Source organism: Triturus cristatus, chromosome 1_2 (genome assembly GCF_964204655.1).
Source record: "Triturus cristatus chromosome 1_2, aTriCri1.1, whole genome shotgun sequence".
Lineage (NCBI taxonomy): Eukaryota > Metazoa > Chordata > Amphibia > Caudata > Salamandridae > Triturus > Triturus cristatus.
This window is the reverse complement of record NC_140580.1, coordinates 451,538,314-451,559,674: the sequence shown is the minus strand read 5'-3', so window position 1 is coordinate 451,559,674 and position 21,361 is coordinate 451,538,314. Positions and strand designations below refer to the sequence as shown.

Here is a 21,361-nt window from a genome sequence, read left to right as displayed (position 1 = left end):
AGTACTCTGACCCCTAGGCTTGGTATGAGTAGCGCTATAAAACAAATTAAATGAATGTGAGGGAGTGGTTATGTATGGGGAAACGAGGGCACTGTTGGAGTGTGGTAGTGAGGGAATCCTAGGAGAAGGAGGTCATGGGGGGGTGGGAGTAGGCGCTAAAAAAGATTGTCGCACCTTTCCCCACCAGCATTAAAGCCAGCACTGCATGTGTTCCTGCCTACCTTGATAATTTCTGCATAGGGTGTTTTCTTTTTAGTGACCTATTAGTTTTGTCAGTTTATGTTTATCGGCTTTTAACACCATTCGCTTTGCATGTGGTGTACAGCGTAATTTGCGGACTCTCCCATTTTAAAGGGGAAGCCGTTTTATGGGAGAGGATTACAATGTTTACTAGGCTCTTACATGGTTGATTATGTTAATTTCTGGTTGTAAATTTCCACAGGACAGTTCGTATTATTTTTGTTTTGTTTTCTCATGTGTATGCTGGGAGTCCCGTGTATATAGTGGTCTTGACCTGTAGGTGACAGCACATACAACAGTTTTCCTCGTTTTCATATGTATTACACTTTTGAAATCGATTATATTAATCAGTATATCTTCACTTGTAATTACATAGGGATTTTATTTTGTCTGTTAGGTCTTTTTTACCACTCATTTTGTTTTGATATATTCCATCTTCGGTGTTTTTTCAATGTCAATAAGTGAGAAAGTTTACATGGGCATTCTTTCTCTATGCAGCTAAAAGCAACAGCGCCCTATTAGCTCCTAGATAAATATATTTAAAAAACACAAAGGTCTGGTGGTTGTTGTTAGGGAAGGTATTTTGAGGATGAACACGTATTTTGCCGTGTTTTTTTTTCATGGGAAATAATTAATTTGTGTGTTTTTGCGGGACAGCTTACTTTGGTGTGCTGTCTTAGTACGGGAAAACGCTGCAACAAATGTAATTGTATTCTTCAAGAGTTAACTTATTCCTATTTTGAATTTTATTTACTTATCTTTTGGTTTTTACTAATTTCTATGCTGTCAAATTTTACGGGATGAAATTCTATTTATATTGTTATTTTTTTAAGAGATTACTTTTTTTTATGTCTGTCATATTTCAATGGTTGAATTTCTTTCTGTTTTTCTTGGGTTTGATATGGCCGCATTTTAACACTGACTTTTTATTTCTTTTGAATTTTAGCATACATTTAGTTAGTTATGCCATTTCTTGTTTCTCTTGGTTTTTTTTTTTAATGAGGGTTATGTATGCATGATACAATGAAAGATGCACCTGTTGTTCAATTTTCATGAGCAATTTTGGTTAACTATTAAGCTACTTATTATGAGTGCGTTTTATTTTGGGAAAGAGCGTCACAACTGAATAAGAAAAATGGGTGTGGTGCTCTGTTCCCCGAACTTATTGAGTCAGACAGGTAGATTTCCTAACCCTAAAAAGTAAACTACAATTGTAAGGAGAAAAGGTTAAACTGGCAGTTGTCATACACTGAGTTCGGGTTGTGTATGAAAGGGTGGTTGGAGTCAGGCAAATCTGTCATAGAATCTATCATCAAGCGCTAAAACACAGGGCCCCACCCTGAACGCTGAAATCAGCACACACACAAACACAGCCGTCTTTAGCGCTGGTGAGACAATCTTTTTTGGTGCCTTGTCCCCTCATGACCACCTCCTCTGATTCCCTCACTACCACCCGGCAAAAGTGCCCATCATCTCTCCATAGCCTCTCTCACATACTTTTCATTTGTTTTAAAGCGCTTGAAAAGGCAGCTTTACTAATCCACTCAGCTAGCCACAAAAAATACAGTTCTGTATCAACCCTCTGCGCTAGGACATCATGAGTCAAAACTGCCAATAGACAAAACTCTGATCTCTCTCTCTGGCAGGAACACTAACCACAAAAGATATATGACATTTTTTTATTACTGCCTTAAAGCTGGATGCACAAGGAACTCTGCAGCAGGTGCTTTTAAAGGTTGCATGACATTACCACACATGGTTTTACCACGCAGTTTTTACATCGCATATTTAACCACGCATACCATTACCACACGTGTACATCTATGAACACTAAAAGTACACTTACCATGCAAACAACAAGCACGTACACTTTCACCGCGCATACCGTTTCTGCTGTAAATGTATTGATTTTGCTATAGAATGTAAAGTAAACTTACTTAACCTGTATGCAGAATTCTCTTTTCTGATCAACCATCCTGCTTCAAAGTGCTCTATTCTCTGTAAAAAGAGACGTTCAAGCCCCAACTTCCTTCAATATTTATTGAAAGTGAAAAAGGATTATTGAAGTAACACAGAACAAGAGTCACAAAATATCTACACCTGGAGTTTATTCAACCCGCAAGGGGTAATTTACCTGCAGGCACTCTTCTTGTTTTCCAGTGCTGTATATTATATCTTTCTAAATATGGTGTGCATTGGGGAACCAGTGGCGTCAGCTGATTAATGGGTTATAGAGATATATTTCAGATGGACTCACAATCAAATGAAGTTGTCGATGGGTAGGGTAGTCCCAGCCTCCAATACTTCCAAGGTTAATTCAAATTTCCTCCCATTCACTTGATAACACTCGTGAGTTTTTAAAATGAGACCGTATTTCACATGAATTTCAGAAGTGCAAAAAAAAAAGGATATTAAAATATTAGGATATTGTAGGATATTACAAGCCAAATTCACCTAAAAATGCGCCAAAACACACTCAAATAAAACCAAGTCCTATATCTACGAAACAAACACATGCCCTGAGCCCTAAAACACAGGAACCTCAACCCACACCAACCCTAAGCCTTAACAACTTGTTACATAAGGTGAAACACTGATACCTACTGATATATTGAGTGGTAAAGTATTGTGCGGTAACAGTCTATTCGAAGTAAAAAATACATGATAAAGGTAATCTGAAGTAAAACTACGGAGTAAAAGCTGTTTCCCCCTGTAGTTTGGTAGATTGTGCTCTAGCCTTGAGGTTAATTATAAAACTGAACGTAAGATGTAAAAAGGCTGTCTATGCAGCATTTATCGCTCTCTCTAGTACCCTCAATAAAGTTGACGATGTCACTCCATGGACCAGATTGAAGGCCTGGTATATACTACACAGTCTGTTAAATTTTCTGATTGAACTCAACTAAGACTCCACTACTTATTGTTTTATGCAACCACATTAACTGCATTTTAAGGTGGAGAACCAGGCTGTAAACAAATTGTGAGGATCTTATATTGATGCAACAATATTTACAATTCTGATGCTAATCCCTTAAGCTTCACAACAAGAGAGACATCTGACCACAACTGGTAGAATAGACTCAGAAGCCAGTGCTCTCTTTTGGGGAAAATGGGAGAAGGTATTGAGAGAGAAAAAGAAAAGCAGCTTATGTAGGTATGGCTCAACAGGCCAAAGATCACACAGGGCACACACTACTAGAATGATATGTTAAGCATATTTAAAGAACAGACGAGAAGTACTAGTAACAGAAAACAATTATGACCCTTCATTCAAAATATTCCAGCACAGGACTTACCAGATCTTACCAGAGGAATGTCAGTAAAGAGTCAAATGAGTACTGGGAATTTCTCTGGTAACCTGACAAAGCTGGAGACCAAAGGAGATGGCCATATGATGTTGAAGGATGTTGAATCAATAGAGTACCAGGATTGGAGGACGCCATAGCAGTTGGATACCAAAGGAGTACAATCATATATTCAGACAACAGTGCAGAATATCCAATTCATTCAATCATTCAAGAATTGAGAAGCACACATTGGTAACTGCAGAAAGGGAGGAAGCAGGGAAGGAACAGAGAAAAGACAACAAAGGTTCATGAAGGGGAGAATGGTGGTTGAACTATGATTGGGGAACCATACCACTAAGCAATTTTGAGGCAACTTCCCACCTTTCACTGCCTCTTCATAAATTCCCCTGGAAGTGCCTGCCTTCCCTTGTGGCCTTGCCCTGATTGGTGTATTGCTAATCTGTCCTGGAAGTCTCACCTAATGCTTCTGTGCCCTAGTCACTACTGACCAGCCTTCCAGAGTCTTTCTCCATTCCTTTTGTTTTTGATGTCTCGTAAAGCACCAGAGATAAAGACATGACCGGACCTTCCCAAGGGTCTATTCTTGATAGGAACATTTCTAGGAACATTTCTATCTTGGTATAGCTTTCAAAGCCATTTAAAATGTTTGAGATGTTTTCAGAATTAAAGGCAACTTCTGCTGAGATGGGTTTGTTAACCTTTTTAATTGGAATGAATACCAGTACCCCTTACCAGAATAAATATATCACTAAAGTATCTGCTATATTTCTGCATTGTTTAGAATGCATTAGAATAAAACAATTAGACTATTTAGATAAATACGGAAAGTTGGCTATGGAAATGTTACTTGGCTTTGAGGAAAAGCTTATCCGGAAAGACACTGGATTAGAATTAGGGGTAGTTGAGTTAGCTTTCAGGGGCAGTTCCCACAATCAGAAGGAAAATCGTGAAAGGTCATCTGCATCATCTGGTTTGGAGGAAGGCTTCTTCAAAATTCAAGGAGGTATATACAGCCTGCAAGTGTAAGTGACTGATACCCCTATATACAACCTGCAAGAGTAAGTGACTGACTACCCTATGTACAACCTGCAAGAGTACGCAATTGACAGCACTATATACAACCTGCAAGAGTAAGTGACTCACAAACTCTTTAACAGCAAGATTGAGCTTACAGGGGCATGGCTCCAAGGACAGCTAGATGGTATGATAGAAGATAATAATTTTTCAAAATCAGTGGAAGAAAAAGGCAAGAAATATTAAAATGTGGGAATTAGTGAAGATGCAAACTACAGTCAGGAATATTATCTGTGACAGAGATTTTGTCAGCCAACATCACATCTCTGGTGCTTTGGTCTTTATTGTGGAAACAAAACAGACTAATGACTCCATCAAGTTCCAAATACATTCAACAACTGTGACAATTGCAGTAAGATTGGCCAGTGATTCTATAGTCTTAAATAGTTCATGAGGAGAATAATCAACCTAACTCTTTTTTGTACATTAGTTTCAGTTGTGTGTAAGTGAAGGTGTTGATAGTGGGCTAAAACAATGTAAAAAATATAAAATACCCAATTTTCTATCCTGCGCTCACTGATTCATCAATCCAAGCACGGTCACCCATTCATCCATCCTTGCTCTCAACTGTTCATGCCACCATTTGCTGTGGTGTCACTCACCTTATTATCCATCTTTGCACTCAGTACCTCAAAAAACATCAGTTCTTCTCATCAGTGGCTCGTTGCCCCTTTTAGCCACTCACCGGTCGAACAACCACACACACAAACTCACTAATGAAAACACATTTTCTCTTATAAACCAGACCTTTTGGATTTGCCAGTGTTTGCTGTTTTGTTGTTCAGCATCTGATTCTTAATGAGGAGGCTGGGTAGCGGTAGAGGTTGGTTTTGGAATAAATATGTTTCAAACGTGAGCTCTAATAAGTGTTTATATGCTCAAAAGCAATGTTTGAATATACATGTTATTCTACCTGAAGGTACAAATAAAATGCATATGTAAACAATATTTGCAGACTAGACATTTGAAAATTCTAAGAGCAATATGTCTTACTTTTTCCATTAGCGAATGGGTAATATTTTGCTGTCGTCTGTGCTGATAAGCCTCATAAAGTTGAATTAATTTAGCTGCAAGTACGTTTTCTTTGCTAAACAGAGGATGGTGACTGAAGCACAAGTTTGAAATATATAGGTCCAACTGATACAGAGGCGTCTGGTCTTCAACACTGTTGATGATGCAACTTTCTTGGTCAGATTTCATTGCCTGTATAAAAAAATACAAATATATACATTTAAAAAATAAAGGATTAGAGACTGTGGGAAGGTTTTAGAGTTTGACATGCAGGAAGATGAACTACTGGGGTGGTGAAGGCCATGCTTATGCCTGTCGGCCTGGTGATCCACAGTAGGAAAAATGCCTGTGGAAATCCTGCCCTCAATAGGACTGGCCTTCCAATGCTCTAGGGCCAGCAGGCCGGTGGTGGGTCAGGATGAGGCACCAGTTAAAGGTTCCCAACGGCAGAGCCAGTAGAGGCTCTGTCATTGGAAACCTGTCAGCTCACTCACCTCCAAATGAAGCACGGGAAACCCGAGTCTGGCAGAACTGCAGAACTGATGATTTATGACCATTCTCCCAGTCCATCAAATTCTAAAGGACCCATAAACATACTCATGGAAATTAAGTGGTACACCTAACTCATATATCTTTTGTTTAAAATAACTTTCTTGAAAATATCCTCTTTACTGCTTTTCCATTGGTATTTTCCTACACAAGCATTAGTGAGATGCTTTTTGGTGAGGGGGGACTTGGGGCTTTGCAGATTGAAGTGCAGGACTTACCTGCAATTCTTACAGTTCGTCCTCAATGATGGAAACCTGGTTATAATGTGACATGGGTGCACTTTAGTAAAATTTGTTGACTTGTATTAGCGATCTATCTTTTAGCTACTCCGATTATGAATGTTTCTGTGACAAATAAACCAATCATTTGTAAATCCTTCTAATTTTGGGCTATATTTCACTGTTTCATAACAACATTCTGTTCCACATTATGTGTGTGTGTGATATTAGAAAACACAGATTGAAAGTAATAACATCTTTGTGCCTGATTCACAAAGGTAAACTCACACTTTTGTGTTAGTTTACTGTTTTTTTTGGTATTCACGAACTAATGGCTTAAATCACAATGATAAACTTACACTTGGGTGTAAGTTTATTATTTTTAAGTATTCACAAACCACAAGTTTAATTTTAGTAATAGTAATTTTACGAATGTAGAGACGCTGCAGTCGGGGCAGAGAACCTCGCACATAAAAAGATAGAGCAGGCCTATCTTTTTATGAGCGCATTCTATGCCCGAGTGCTGAATCTCTGCAGTCATAACATTACAATTTGTAAAATTAAACTTGTGAATACCAAAAAAATAGAAAACTTACACTAACGTGCAAGTTTGCTTTTGTAGTGAGGCTTGTAGTCTGTGAATACCAAAAGAATAGCAAATTGTACTTGATATTGAATGGTGCACCGGAGAGATCCTTATCCAAATAAGTAAGCAAGGCAATTTATGATGAAAATTCCTTTTAATTTTCCTTTTTGCTCTTTTTTCATGTTTAACCAAATACATGGCACATCCAGCCAACGTGTTTCGTTCAAAGTATCTCACTTGAACTTTGTCAGGGCTTCTATATATCAAAAAATGGAATGTTCTCACTTGATCATATGTGGATTGACTATGGAGATAAGATTCCTCTTCCTCGTTTTAGAATATGTATAGCCAATATGTCCTTAAATTATACTCAATCCATACGTATGGCAGTGGGTTAAATGTACCCGTCTGTAGCACCTCAAAAATAACAAGGCCATCTGCATGCCAAATATCAAATATTTTTCTAAAGCATTCCATTTTTTGATATATAGAAGCCCTGACGAAGTTCAAGTGAGATCATTTGAACGAAACGTGTTGGCTGGACGTCCCATGTATTTGGTTGAACATGAAAAAAGAGCAAAAAATGTAATAAAAAGGAATATTCATCATAAATTGCCTTGCTTACTTATTTGTATAAGAATCTCTCTGGTGCACCATTCCATATCAAGTACAATTCTCTATCTTGCTGAGCAGCTGTACCAAACCACAGCAGGAACAGGATGTGCTGTGCACGGTCATTTTCAATTAAAAAGAATCAAGAAGTTAGGTGCAGTATTTGTAGTCCGCCGTCGCAGTTTTGAAGTTGTTGGTTTGACCAAAAGAATAGCAAACTTACACAAAAGTGTAAGTTTACCTTTGTGAATCAGGCCCACGGTGTTTAAAATGTAGTTGACTAAAAGAAACATAATACCAGATTTTGATTAGCACAACCCACACTGGGATAAAGGCAGAATGAGAACCATTGTGCGTTTGTGCTGGGTGCATGCAAACACCGTACATTTGTGCAGTCTAAGCTTATTTTCCTGTGGTCAACAGTTTTAGCAATAGTACTCTTGATAGTTGTAATGTGTGGTTGTATTTTTACTCACTTGAAATTATGTTAGCATTTCCTAATCTTTGTGTATTGTGCAAGCCTGACATCTTGTAAAGCAAGTACGCATATTTTGAGGCAAATTACTATACATTCTAGAGTATGGTACACATTTGATTATGTGGCATAGTCATTAAAAGGCATTTTAATATATTTTAGCAGTAAAAGAAGTGGCCATTTTAGCAGAAAAAGAAGTGGTTATCTGGATTTTATTGCGTCTGAGTATACATTTTGAAAATAAAACTATTAGAGGAAAAAGTAGACTGATTTGTTGGATGCAAGACATTTGGACATAGATAGGCAGGAATATTTATTCATTCATTTCTTACAAGTTTTAAACGTTATGATTCAGATTTAGGATTAAATATTCCCACAGTTCACAATACTGACAGCCACCCTAGAAGTTTTGAATGAAAACGAATGGTTAAGCCACCGATCTCACTACATGAGAGTCTCAGCATGTCCATCATTATGCCAATGGTTAGGCAGTGTGATACAGGCAAAGACAATAAGGAAAAAACGTGGAATGAGAACCTAGGTGAGTCAAAAATTGTGTGAACCACCAGACAGTGTTATCAAGCTGATATACGGGAGCTACAACCTTCTTGACGTCTGCACAACATGTGTATGCTTATTTAGTCTTGGTAAAATGGCTCAGAATTAAGTAGTAAAGAGCTCAAATTGCCGGATATGTGGTAGGAGCAATTGTTAGGACAGCAACTTAAAATTGGTATGCAGCATACATGGATGAAAATACTAATTTCAGAGGTAAAGGAGCTCTATGCAAAGAGCTGTGTAATGTGTTATAAATAATTTACATCACACCTCTTATAAGAGAGCTGAGAAAGAGAGGAAGGCGGCTCTACAACTATGCGAATGACTCTCAGATTCTACTTTTATTAGATGACAATGCTTCCTCCCAACTACACTTTCAAGATACTGTATGTTTTTTCTGAGGGTGGATGAGGGACAACCAACTGAAACTAAATGCTGATAAAACCGAAAGAGTGGTCATGTACTCAGGAAATGGGACTCCTCCCTAATCCCAAGCAAGTTGCACAAAGTCTGGGAGTCTTAGTTGCCACCACCTATCTTTGAGATCACATATAAAGGCATTAGTTTCAAAATGTAATTTTATTTTACGCATTGTAAGGAAATTGTCCACTATTTTTCGGCAGATGCGCTCAGAACCTTTATGTCAGCTGTAATCAGCTCGCGTTTCGACTACACCAACGCCATCTATCTTGGCCTCCCTAGAGAAGACCTAACTAGACTGCAGATGGTGCAAAATGCTGCAGCCCGGCATGTTTTTAAACTCCCTCAGAAAAATCACACTACGCCTCTTCTGAAAAAGCTCCTTGGCTGCCAATAAAACAGAAAATACAATCCAAACTTGCTGTTTGGATTTTAAGGCTGTTCGTGGCCTAGCTCCCCAATATGTACACAAATTTCTAAATATAATCCTTTACTGATTCTTTGATCATCATCAGCTAATTTGCTAGCTGTGGCAAGTTTTCAGAAACTTAGGTATAGAGGTTCTCTGTCCAAGCCTCTTCAGAATGGTATTGTCTTCCACTTCTTTTTCGTTCTCCACCATATTTGGGGTCATTCACAAAAAATTTAAAAGAGCAGGCTGTTTAAACAAGCTTTCTCTTGCTATTCTTGGGCTTATACCATTCCGTCCTTTAGTCTGTTTCACTCATGCTTCCTTTTAGCGCCATGAAACCTTCGGATGTATGGGTGCTCTATAACTATAATTAACATTAACATACATTATACAATGACAGTCAAATGCCTCCAATCTTATTGATACTCGGTCAAGAATCAATACAATGTAGGGACTGTTCAGTCTGTCGGCTAACCCGTTCAGCATGCCCATCTAATTGTGGGTGACAGCAGCCGCGGCCCGTGCAGGTGAGAGTGTTAGGGCCAGGTTGGGGGGGGGGGATTCGACAGATGGTGACGAGGGAAAATTGAACTAATAATTAATTTTCCCTCATCGTCGTCTGTCGAAATCCCCCCCCCCCCCAACCCGGCCCCACCGCTCTTACCTGCATGGGCCATGACTGGGTGACAGGTCAGATAACTATTTTGACTTGTGTCTGATTATGACTATGCTATTCCAGACTTTGAATATAGACTATGAGATCACGAAGATGCAATTGCCAATTCAGGAGCTGTAGGGAGTTTCTTCAGAAAGAAGTGACCAATTTTGGCAAGGTATCAACGATCACATAGAGTATATTTCACCACTGGCTACTAATAAGTCCATTTATATGTAACCTCGAAGACGAGAAGGCCTAGGCAGCATCATAAATAGGCCCCATGTTTTCAACTATTTATTTGTACCCAGACTGCGCAGGAACTGACATGTTATCACAAATGACAATGGTTCTGCCTAATCGAAGTATTTCAATAAAAGATGTATCAGGACACCATTGTGGGGCCTGGTGCTTTAACCTGACGTAGGGACACACAGATTCTTCTCTCTACACTGTTTTTATTGGACTATATGTCTTTTGTCAGTTTATTATTATATTCACACTTTTATGTTATTAGTAGCTTTTACCTCACATATTTCCTGAAAGAAAACCGTAACTGTGTCTTGTATTGAGAAGTGGATGAATGGATATCCAGTGTTGGTAGTTTCCTATCATCCAAGGCATGACGTGTTTTGACATTAAAGGCATAAACTCAAACCAGTGCATCTGCTTTGCCATGTCATTTCACAGGTCGGCACATGATGTGAAAGTTAAAATATACCAAACAAAGCTTCAATCAGGCATTGATATGGCTGGAACATTTAATAGGTTTCTCAAACCCCAGGCACTTATGATCACTTCAAACTGTAGCCCCTATGCTCTGCTGCTTCCAAGAGATATCGCCAATGATTGAAGGTAGATCTTTATTTCCAATATTTTATGTACACTATAATTGTTTTCTGTTGTTGTCAAGGAAAGGCAATAATAAGCCACTGGATGTACTACTTCTGAATAGAAGTGAGTATGTGCCAAAATAGCTCTCACCTTCAGTGCTTAATTTGTAAAAGAATATGTGCCGGGGCTCTCGTCCGGAGGCCACTACAGCTTGCACCACACCAGCTGCCAATGACAGTACAAACACAGCTACTGACCCTAACACTCTTACATGTGTGGCGATTCATACTATCCCAGGTCCCCAAAGCCATAAGCATGGCTTGGGAGGCGCCTATTAGTTATTATAAATGTAAAGTGAACTAATAAACAGCAGCTGTTGTGCTCATGGCTAAAGTAGCCAAAGAGCGCCACCATGTGTCAGACTGTCATAAGCCCCAGTGCTGGCACTGATGTGCTGGTGCCGAACACAAGAAACCACCAGCTCAAATTAAGCACTGCAAGAGAGACACCTGAGAGACTTGTGCATGCACCCTTGCCCCTTCCTTGTCTTCCTTCAGCCTTATCTAAGTTTTAAACACTGTCCACTAGGTGGCAATGTCGCCCACATTGTAGAAAGAGAGGTAGGACTAGCAAAACATCACCTTCATTATAATAACAAAACACATTCGCTACACAGGTTTTCATGAGTAAACTGCATTCCTTCTTGCTAAAACCCAGCTGCAGTTCTGTCATCAGCCAGGAATCAGTGTTTGAGGAAATGTTGTGACACATTTATTATTGCATTCACGGTTCAGCCTTACATAGACCTAAAGTTTAGCTGGAATAACTTATCCACCCAATGTCACATTTGCACAGCTGGTGAACAGCCTGACCAGAGAGGCCAAAGATCAGAAGGAGGTCTGCTTTTCACCCACATATGATCAGGCCCTTTGACTGGTGCTGGTGAGAAAGCTCCACTCATGGGGTGCTGCGCCTGATCTCTTGATGCCTGGTGGGCCTTATTTTCCACTGCGTGTGGTCTAGGACTTTTCACAAGTGTTGTACATCTACACACAGGGGAAGGCTTTTGGTGTACTCACTGGCTTTGATTTCTGCTGAGTGGTCACTATTTCAGGTTCTGAATAAATTAACCTTTTCACATGGCAGGGTCAGTACATAAAGAAATGTGCTTCAAATGTTCTAAAGGGAGTTATATTTCTCATTTGCACAGAGAAGAACAGCTCTGTGGCACTGTCTGAGTCACCCTCTGCTTTTGTGCTTTATAATTAATGTTAATGAATGGCAGACACCGGGACACACACACACCTGTCCCTGACTGCAGACAGTCAGTGCACTGCCTTAGGCTGCATTATTAACTGATCGGGGGCGGCGGGGCCTGCCAGGTGCGCCATTAGCTTGCCTGCCTCACCTGGGTGCTGTTGGCCGCCAGGCGGTGCTGGCTACTGGTAACTACTGCTCTGCTGCCAGTCCCTTAACACCAACGTCGTCGACGGGGGGGTTCACACTGGCTGGCTGGCTGCCACTCAGAGTGACTGACGAGGTGCGAGTTAAAAGGCCGCCCGTTGAACCACGATGACTTGGTGGTGGGGGGTGCCGCGGTGCAGGTATGCTGGAGCTTGGCAATAAATTAAACTGCGCAGTGCGCACACGCTGCCTGCAGCCTACTGCGCACAACCCCAACAACTACAGAACCAAAATCCAGCCCAAATAAAATCTCAGTGTACCTCCCGATCCGCCGACCAGGTCGGCAACACTAAAACTAAAGGCCGCGACCACTGGGCCGCCATATCAAATTGAGAAGAACTTGATTGAGATTTATTCAGCATCTCATGAATCTCGGCATTCTCCTCTTGGCAATGGCATCATTATGGAATGGGGCGGGCACGTGGCGGCTCCTACTAGTTAAAGTTTCTACTGGCTGTGTGCTTAACTCACTGACTGCTTAACCCTTACTGGGTGTGGGTGGCCAGTAACTGTTGGTGGCGGTTCGTTCGCGGTGAGCCCGGGACACACACTGACTGCAGACAGTCAGTCAGTGCACTGCCTTAGGCTGCTTTATTAACTGATTGGGGGGCAGCGGGGCCTGCCAGGTGCGCCATGATCTTGCTTGCCTGCCTCACCTGGGTGCTGTTGGCCGCCGGGCGGTACTGGCAACTGGTGGTAACTACTGCTTTGCTGCCAGTGAGTCCCTTAACACCAATGTCGTCGTCGGGGCGTCGCGCTGGCTGGCACTCAGAGTGAGTAGTGACCGAGGAGGCGAGTTGAAAGGCCGCCCGTGGCCCGTTGAACCTCGGTGGTGTGGGGTCACGTGCCGTGCGCGGGTATGCTGGGGCGTGGAAATGCGCAATCAAATCTGCGCATGTTGCCTCCTGCCGCCCAATCCCCGCAGAACTAAAATCCAGCCCAATTCAGTGTCCCGACACGCCCACCGGGCCAGGAACACTGCTAAGGGCCGCGGCCTCCTCGCCAACATGTGATCATCATCAGCTGTACATACAGTGAGACAGACACTGACTGCAGATTGAGTCTTTGAGAAGATTGAGATTCATCAAATCTCCATTTTCTCATCTTGACTGAGGCAGGGCAGAGGGCAGGCCAGGCTGGCTCACAGCTGCCACCGGGCCGCCCGCAACACAGTTTGCGCTGGCCGCTGGGACTGGGATACCGTCACTACGGACACCGACCTAACTCTCGGCATCCAGGTACCAGCACAGCGCAGTCTGCACACACCAGACAGACAGTAACTGCTTGTACCTGACCGGCGTGATGCTTCCCACCTGGCACCTTCCTGGACGTTTTTTAAATTTCCCAAGCCGGCGGCACTGAACACCATAAGACCACTGCTCTAGCACCCCCCCACCCCCCAACAGTGCCACACGATCCAGTGAGGTGTCCAGCATTGTTGCAAGTTAACTCAAGCACATTGACTTTTCCCAAATTACACGTAGCTAGGGCTGCCTTCCATCGGACCGTTCCTGGTGTGTAGTGTTACTTAAAGATCCATGACAAAGGCAACCACCGTAACAGTAACACTGTGCAAGGGCGCTATCAAAATCAATGACGTGCAGCATTGCGTGTAGACCTGGCCCTGACAATTAAATGCCGGTGCTAAGCACCGGAAAGCACCGGCACAAATCAAGCACTGCTCACCTTGTTGACAGCAGACCGCTGCATCAATTTCTACAACAAAAGAAAAGACTGACTCTAAATGATGAAAGATGAATGCTGCAGTGAAGACTTATTTTAAATCTGGAAGGCATGCTCCCATTCTTGAAATTTTTGCAGGTGAGTGTAGTAATAGGTGTCACTATAAGTGAGAAAGGAAAAATGTAACCTCTTTAAAAATTGGCAAATAAAAACATTAGTTAAATCTCCTTGATGGACAAACTGTGTTGTCTAGTTTTAGACCGGTTTTGTCTTATCATACACACATTTCCCACAAGATGTTATGCTGCTTGTATCCATCCAATTAACAACATTGACATCAGCTTGTGAATCTTATTTGATAATTTTCCATTCTTGTCAGATAAAATCAAACGTTATTCACGCAGTGGGAGATCCACCAAGTACTGACGGCACACTATGCGGCCCTCTACAGTTCGACAGGGCGTCGACAGGCGCAGGATATGGATCAGTTTCTGGAGGCTGCTCAACTGCCCACAGTTCCAGATGAGCACCAGGAGTCACTGGAATGCCCCATCACAGTAGAGGAGATAGGAGATGCGGTGGCCTCTTTGGCTTCTGGAAAGGCGCCGGGTCCGGATGGACTCCCGGCGGAGTACTATAAGGCCTACCGGGAGTCCCTAGTGCCCAAGCTACATGCTCTCTATCTTGCGGCCCTGGAGGAGTCCACTTTGCCCGCCTCTATGCGGGAGGCCTATTTGGTCTCCCTGCTCAAGCCCGGGCGCGACCCTACCAGCCTGGGGTCCTACCGCCCCCTTGCCCTTCTTAACGCGGACTACAAAATTCTGGCCATGGTATTAGCGGAGCGGATGGCCCCAACGGTATCGGCGTTGGTGCACAGGGACCAAAACGGTTTTGTGCCAAAGCGCAGCACCTCTTAATCTGCGATGGTTCTTTCGGGTGGCTACTGATGGGGTGCAACACTGGCCTAGGGCGGGCTGCTTGGTCTTAGACCTAGAAAAGGCCTTCGACTGTCTTGAGTGGGGGTACCTGGTGGCGACGCTGTCACATTATGGGCTGGGCCTTGGGTTCCTCCAGATGGCGGCACTCCTCTATAAGAACCCTGTGGTGAGGGTGAGAACCGGAGCGTACATTTCTGACGCCATTCCGATTGGCCGCGGCACCAGACAGGGGTGTCCTCTCTCGCCCCTTCTCTTCGCGCTCGCAATAGAGCCTTTGGCTGCTACTGACGGACGGCATTCCACTGGGCGATGCGACCCACCAGGTATCATTATATGCGGATGACCTCCTGGTCTTTATCAAAGATGTGACGCGCATCCCGGGGGGACTGGAGCGCGCCCTGTCCAATTTTGCCGCGCTTTCCGGTCTCCGGGTGAATGCCACTAAGTTGTGTCTCTATGCGTTCCGAGCGGAGACCCGGGACCCGCAATACCATCTTGGGGGCGTGCCGGTCAAGTGGCAGCCGGACACCTTTTGTTATCTGGGTATCCAAATATATCGGCAACCGGCGGATCTGGTGGAGGGCATCCTGGGCAAAGCGGTAACAGCGATCAGGGCTCAAATGCGGTTCTGGGGTACCCTCCCCCTCACGGTTACGGGGCGCATCGCCTTAGTCAAAATGGTAATTTTACCCAGGCTTCTATACTATTTCGCTAATTTGCCCATTTACATACCAGCATCCTTCTTTGCAACCCTAGAGCGATCGCACCGGGATTTTGTATGGGGTAATGCACGCCACAGAGTCACGTTATCCAAACTATACCTCCCCTCTGGCCAGGGGGGACTTGCGATGCCGTGCTTTGCACATTATTATCTGGTGGCACAGCTACAGTGGGTGGCTCGGTGGCTGGCGGACAGAGAACGAGACGACACGGCGACCGCAGCGCCGTCCATCTGTTTGGCTGATATCACCGAGTTGTTCCATCCGGCTGCAAAGGTGTTAAAGCCGGTGCCCCTCCTCGTCAGGGTGGCATACAAATGTTATCACCGTGCTCTCTATCTAACTCGGAATCGTACCCCATATGCCCCAGCCATACCGATAGAGGGTTCTCCTGGTGGAGGGAGGATGCTGCGTTCTGCTGAGCTCGCAGACTGGCATACGGCGGACATCCACACATTGGGGGACCTTTACCGGGACGGTGCTCTCCTTTCATTCGCCTCGTTGGCGGAGGAGACAGGGTTGCCGCCTGGCCACTTTCTTCGTCACCGCCCATTGATAGCGACGCTGACGAGTCGGTGGGGTGATCTCAGAGAGGAACCAGAACAGCACCTCACGGTGCAATACCTCCATGTCATGGGGCGTGGGAGGCACATGATCCGGTGGTTCGCAGCTTCTCTGCGCACACATGCGGCGATTAGTCTAGCCCCACTGCGCCGTAAATGGGAAACGGACTTTGCCCGGCCTATGGCCGACAAAGAGTGGGATAGGGCGCTGCAGGGCCCGACGAAGATCCCCAGGAACATGCGATTTCGCCAAATACAATACTTTATTCTACATAGGGCGTATCTCACACCAGACTCCATCAATCGGTATTTCCATCGCGCAGACACGGGCTGTCCTCGCTGCGGGGAACTGGATGCTGGGCTGGTCCACATGTTGTGGAGCTGTCCCGCGCTGGATTCGTACTGGCGGACGGTTCATGGAGCGCTCGGTGCATGTACGGGCCGCCGACTCCCGTTTGAATGGCCGGTCTACTTGTTGCACCTTTTTCACAGAACTCCCTCCACGAAGGTCGCATCTAGGTTTCTCGACCTGGGACTGGTGGTGGCGAAGCGATTGATGACAAAGCGCAGGAAGGCAGCGTAACCCCCCCATGCGCAGGCGTGGCGGGGTTCGCTGCTGGTGTGGGCGAGGGCGGAGGGCGCGGCCCTCTTGCGGGAGGAAACACTACGCCTCAGGCGGACACCAATAGCGAGTCAATGGGAGGCACTCTTACACGCCATGACGTGACTGGACGGGGACACCGTGGGGTCCTGCGGGGGCGAGATGGGGGCACCCTTAGTGGGGGGCGGGGCGACAGTCAGTCTGGGGGTGAGGCGTGATGTGTTGTATTAAGGGTCTGGTAGCTTAGGTGGGGCACAAGGGAATGGAGATGATAGCGATCAAACAGCCTGTACAAGGGGCGCGGGGACGGTGGGGGGGTCGGAGCAAGGGACAGAATAAGGGGATGCTAAAGCGAAGGCCGGAATCTGCTGCTGTGTTTTTTATCTGGGCATTTGTTGTTCTGTGGTAAATAAAATAAATATTACCGGACTGAATTTCATGCGGAATCTTAAATTAAAGTAAATAGCTCAAAATAACAAGAGGCAGAATCCGTGGTATAAGAGGTTTTCTAATGGGCTTTATTCCATTCAAAATGGCCGACTCGAGTGGCGGCCTTCAGGTTCCGTCACCACGAGGGTTCAGGAAGTGAAGTACAATAACTTATTAACAGACATACATTTTTATAATAAGTGCATTACAATGAAACGAATGTAGAAGGCGTAACATTTGATAAGAAAAATGACGTAACAGTGACATAATCGAAACTAGGCGTAATAAGGAATAAAAGAAACATAATTGGCTTGCATTATCAGACATAGGTGGATCTATAAGATAATACTTGGCATAGATGCGCGCGCGGCAGCATGACGTGTAATTGACGTGCAACTAGGGGGTGAAGGGGACTTGACATTTAGCTCTACATGTGGAGACGAGAAGTCTGGGGTCAAGTCATCCTAATCCCAAATCATATCTAACATCCTATGTTTAAAGAACTATGTTATCCACAAGGAAGAGACTCTCGGACAGAATCTATTCTATACTGACTATGTGCGTGTACAAGCGTCTAAGTGTCTATATGAGATGCGAGGGGCAGAAAACTTTCCATAGCAACAGGGCTATGAATCACTTGCATGAAGACAGAGAAGCCTGGCCTTTTGCTTGGTAACTGGAGGAATGTTTACTTAAACTACTAGGCAAGAATGCATCGGCTGAAGAGCAAAATAGATAATTCGAAGGTGAAATACAACTTCTTGGCAGACAGGCGAAAACTGGCCGAGGCAGGCACCGTTAGCTGCACAGGGAGTAGGACAAAGTTCATGGATACAGATGCGAGCTCAAGCTGAAGCTGTCAGAGACAGAGAGCAGGGAAAGGCTTTGAGGACAGAATCGGGCCTACTCGCCTGAACTGTAAAAATGGAGTAACTTAGCCATATAAAGTCGGTGGCCTTTCATACTTAAGAATCGAATATCCAGCCCATTGATGGCGGATCTGACAGAGAACATGTTGACGGTAGACACACATATGTTTGCGTCTTAGAAACTGGAACTGGAGGGAACATACATGTACTTGTAACATGCATATAGAACCGTTGGGGTCCAAGATAGGGGACATAACTGATCAGGAAAATCCACATTTCCACATTCCCTCCTTGTCCCCTTCTTGCCCTTCACGAGACATCAATCTTCATTATTCCTTCGATTTGCTCATGGAGCATCATTTCTTCTTCTTTCTTCTTCCGGGATCTTGAACGAAAACCTTGATGTGGAATGCATGATGTGGCACACAGACCACAAATCGCTGGTCCACATTGTAGGCATAAACAACAACTGAATAGCATAAGAAGGCCAATACCTAGGAAGGATAGAACTCTCCATCCCCAGGCTGATATCACACTCCAAAACCACCCGGACCACGTCCAAGTGCCTGGATTCTCGTGTATCTGGCTTACAATCTTATGAAGGCGTGTTATAGCTTTATATACAGATGGCGAATTTTCTGGTATGAAAATGCAGCAGCTGGATCCGATGACCCTGCAAGCTCCGCCCCTATCGGCCAGGATGACGTCAAGGACAAGACGATTCTGGAGAACAACAATTCTCATCACTGATTGTTCCTCTGTCAGATTGCCTAGGGCGGCTATAGTCTCGTTTACTACAGCTTCAAGAGTCTTGGTGAGTCTGCGTATCAGCTTACTATTTGATATTGTACCTATATAGGGAAAGATACCTTTATTGAAATCTACATACTTGTCCCATGCCGTCTCAGTATAATCGACAACTGGGAGATCTCTTTGCTCTCTATTGTGTACTAAATGAACATTTCGATAATAATCAGGGGGAGCTAGGAAAACAGGTGGCAAAAGGAATGCTATGTAACAGGTACCATCCCAATCTAGAGGCAGACGCATATATGCAGTCTGACCACATATGAAGTAGGAATGGCGAGAAGCTCTAAATGAAGATTTACCTTGATCACTATATTCTACTGTAGTAACGCATTGGCTATGGCCCATGTGTATGGAACCAACTTTTCTTACACATAATTCACCCTTAACTGGAAATACTGACATAGTGGGCAGAATTAGTTCAACTTCGGATTTGACATTCAAAATCATAAGATTAGGCGTAAAATTACCTAATTTATACACTTCATTTTCTAAATCAGTTCCTGTTCTACTGGGGTGACCCTCCTTATTAGGGTGACAGACTTTGAATAAAACTAGATTCAGATTTCCCCATATCCAATGTTGTTGATAAACTGCTGTGTCTGGGTCTATGGAATTTAATAAACTAAACCATGCTCCACAGGAGCCATTGCGTGTAAATGGATGTGGAAAGAAAGGCAGAACTCCTTTGTTATTCTGATAGGGAGGGAGTCGGCCACACACCCAACAATTGGTCGCATTACTAGTCTGATGGGAATGATGTAACATACTAATGAATGTGTTATTGCGCAGCGCAAGTCTATAGGACAACTCATGTGGCGGTAGGTCACTAAAAGAATGTTCATCAGTTATATTGAAAACACGTTTAGAAACAGGATGATATATGTGCAAAATCATACTCGTAATAATTACTAAAATACTCAATAAAAACAAAATTAATAATGTCACAATACAGTGGTTACGCAGTAATTTACAATAAGCATGTCGTTTCATTATGATTCTGGACTCTGCATCATTCAGACCTAAGGGATACATGTCGGGACAGATTCAACCGCTTCACCTTGGAGAGGACTTAAACAATCAAATCGTCCGACAGTTTAGATCTGGACCTGAGTTTCTGTTTATAGCACTGAGAGTCATTTTGTTCAACAAAAGGAAGTTTTGAATCAGTCTGTGAGGGAGTGCAGGGCACAGTGTCTATATCTGAAGGTAGTCCATGAAATTTTTTTATATGGGTGGAATGCACCCATCCTTTCCGTCCTTCGATCTTCACAGCTGTTCTGGTCGTCAGCAGGACCTGCTTAGGCAACTTCCACCTAGGATCCAATTGGCTTTTCCTATCAAAATTCCGAACCAGGACAAAGTCCCCGGGGACCACGTCATGGGGTTTCACCTCAGTGTTGTCAGGAAAAGCTGCGACCACCTGTGAACGAGAAGATTGTAGTGCAGACATCAAGGAAGCCAGGTAATCTGTCAGCATATTACAGTCAACATCAGTTATTTTACGGGGTATAGGCGTCCCCCACATATTCGGTGGTCTACCAAAGATCACCTCATACGGGGATAGCCCTGTTCGAGAGTGTGCTACCATTCTCATGTAGAATAGCGCAACTGGTAAGGCTACTATCCAGTCCACACCTTTTTCCTGACATATTTTGGACAATCTGATTTTTAAAAGTTGATTATGTCGTTCCACGAGACCTGCTGCCTCGGGGTGTCGGACACAGTGGAATTTCCACTGATATCCCAACAAAAGTGAGACATGTTTCATTAATTCGGATGAGAAAGGCTGGCCGTTATCTGAATATACAACACGTGGTAAACCGTACCGTGGGAAGAATTCTCGAACTAGCTGCTTGGCAGTAGTCGGGGCAGTGTAATCTGATACGGGATACGCCTCTGTCCAACGGGAGAGAGCGCAGACAACTACGAGGACATATTTGAATCCTCGACAATGTTCCATCTGAATATAATCCATCTGGAGGACTTCAAAAGGATGATCAGGAGGCTGAAATCCACCCTGTTCTACGGGGACACTCTTTCCTGGGTTAAACTGACAACATATCATACAGGTACGAACTTTTTGTTTAGCTGCTGCTCGTAAATGTTTGTTGAACCAAATGTGCTGAATGCTGTCTAGCATAGCCTTCTCTCCTAAATGTGCTGGACTGTGAACTGTAGCTATAATGGCTTGAACCATGGAATCAGGGAGAAACCATACAGATTTCTCTTTCGTCATCCATCCTTGATCTGTCTGGATCCCTCCTAGTTCAGTCCACTTCTTTATTTCTTCTGCTGTGGCATGTGTCTGTATGTCAATTACATCAAGTGTGGGA

At 43.8% G+C, this 21,361-nt stretch overlaps 1 protein-coding gene across 1 annotated transcript in view; it reads right to left on the bottom strand.

Annotated features, from left to right (window-relative positions):
• The window catches only part of CC2D2B (coiled-coil and C2 domain containing 2B), a 1,427,481-nt gene that overhangs the window by 935,240 nt on the left and 470,880 nt on the right, over positions 1–21,361 (bottom strand). The window contains 1 exon segment of the mRNA XM_085622020.1: positions 5,616–5,825. Within this exon segment, the coding sequence (XP_085478146.1) occupies positions 5,616–5,825 (210 nt within the window).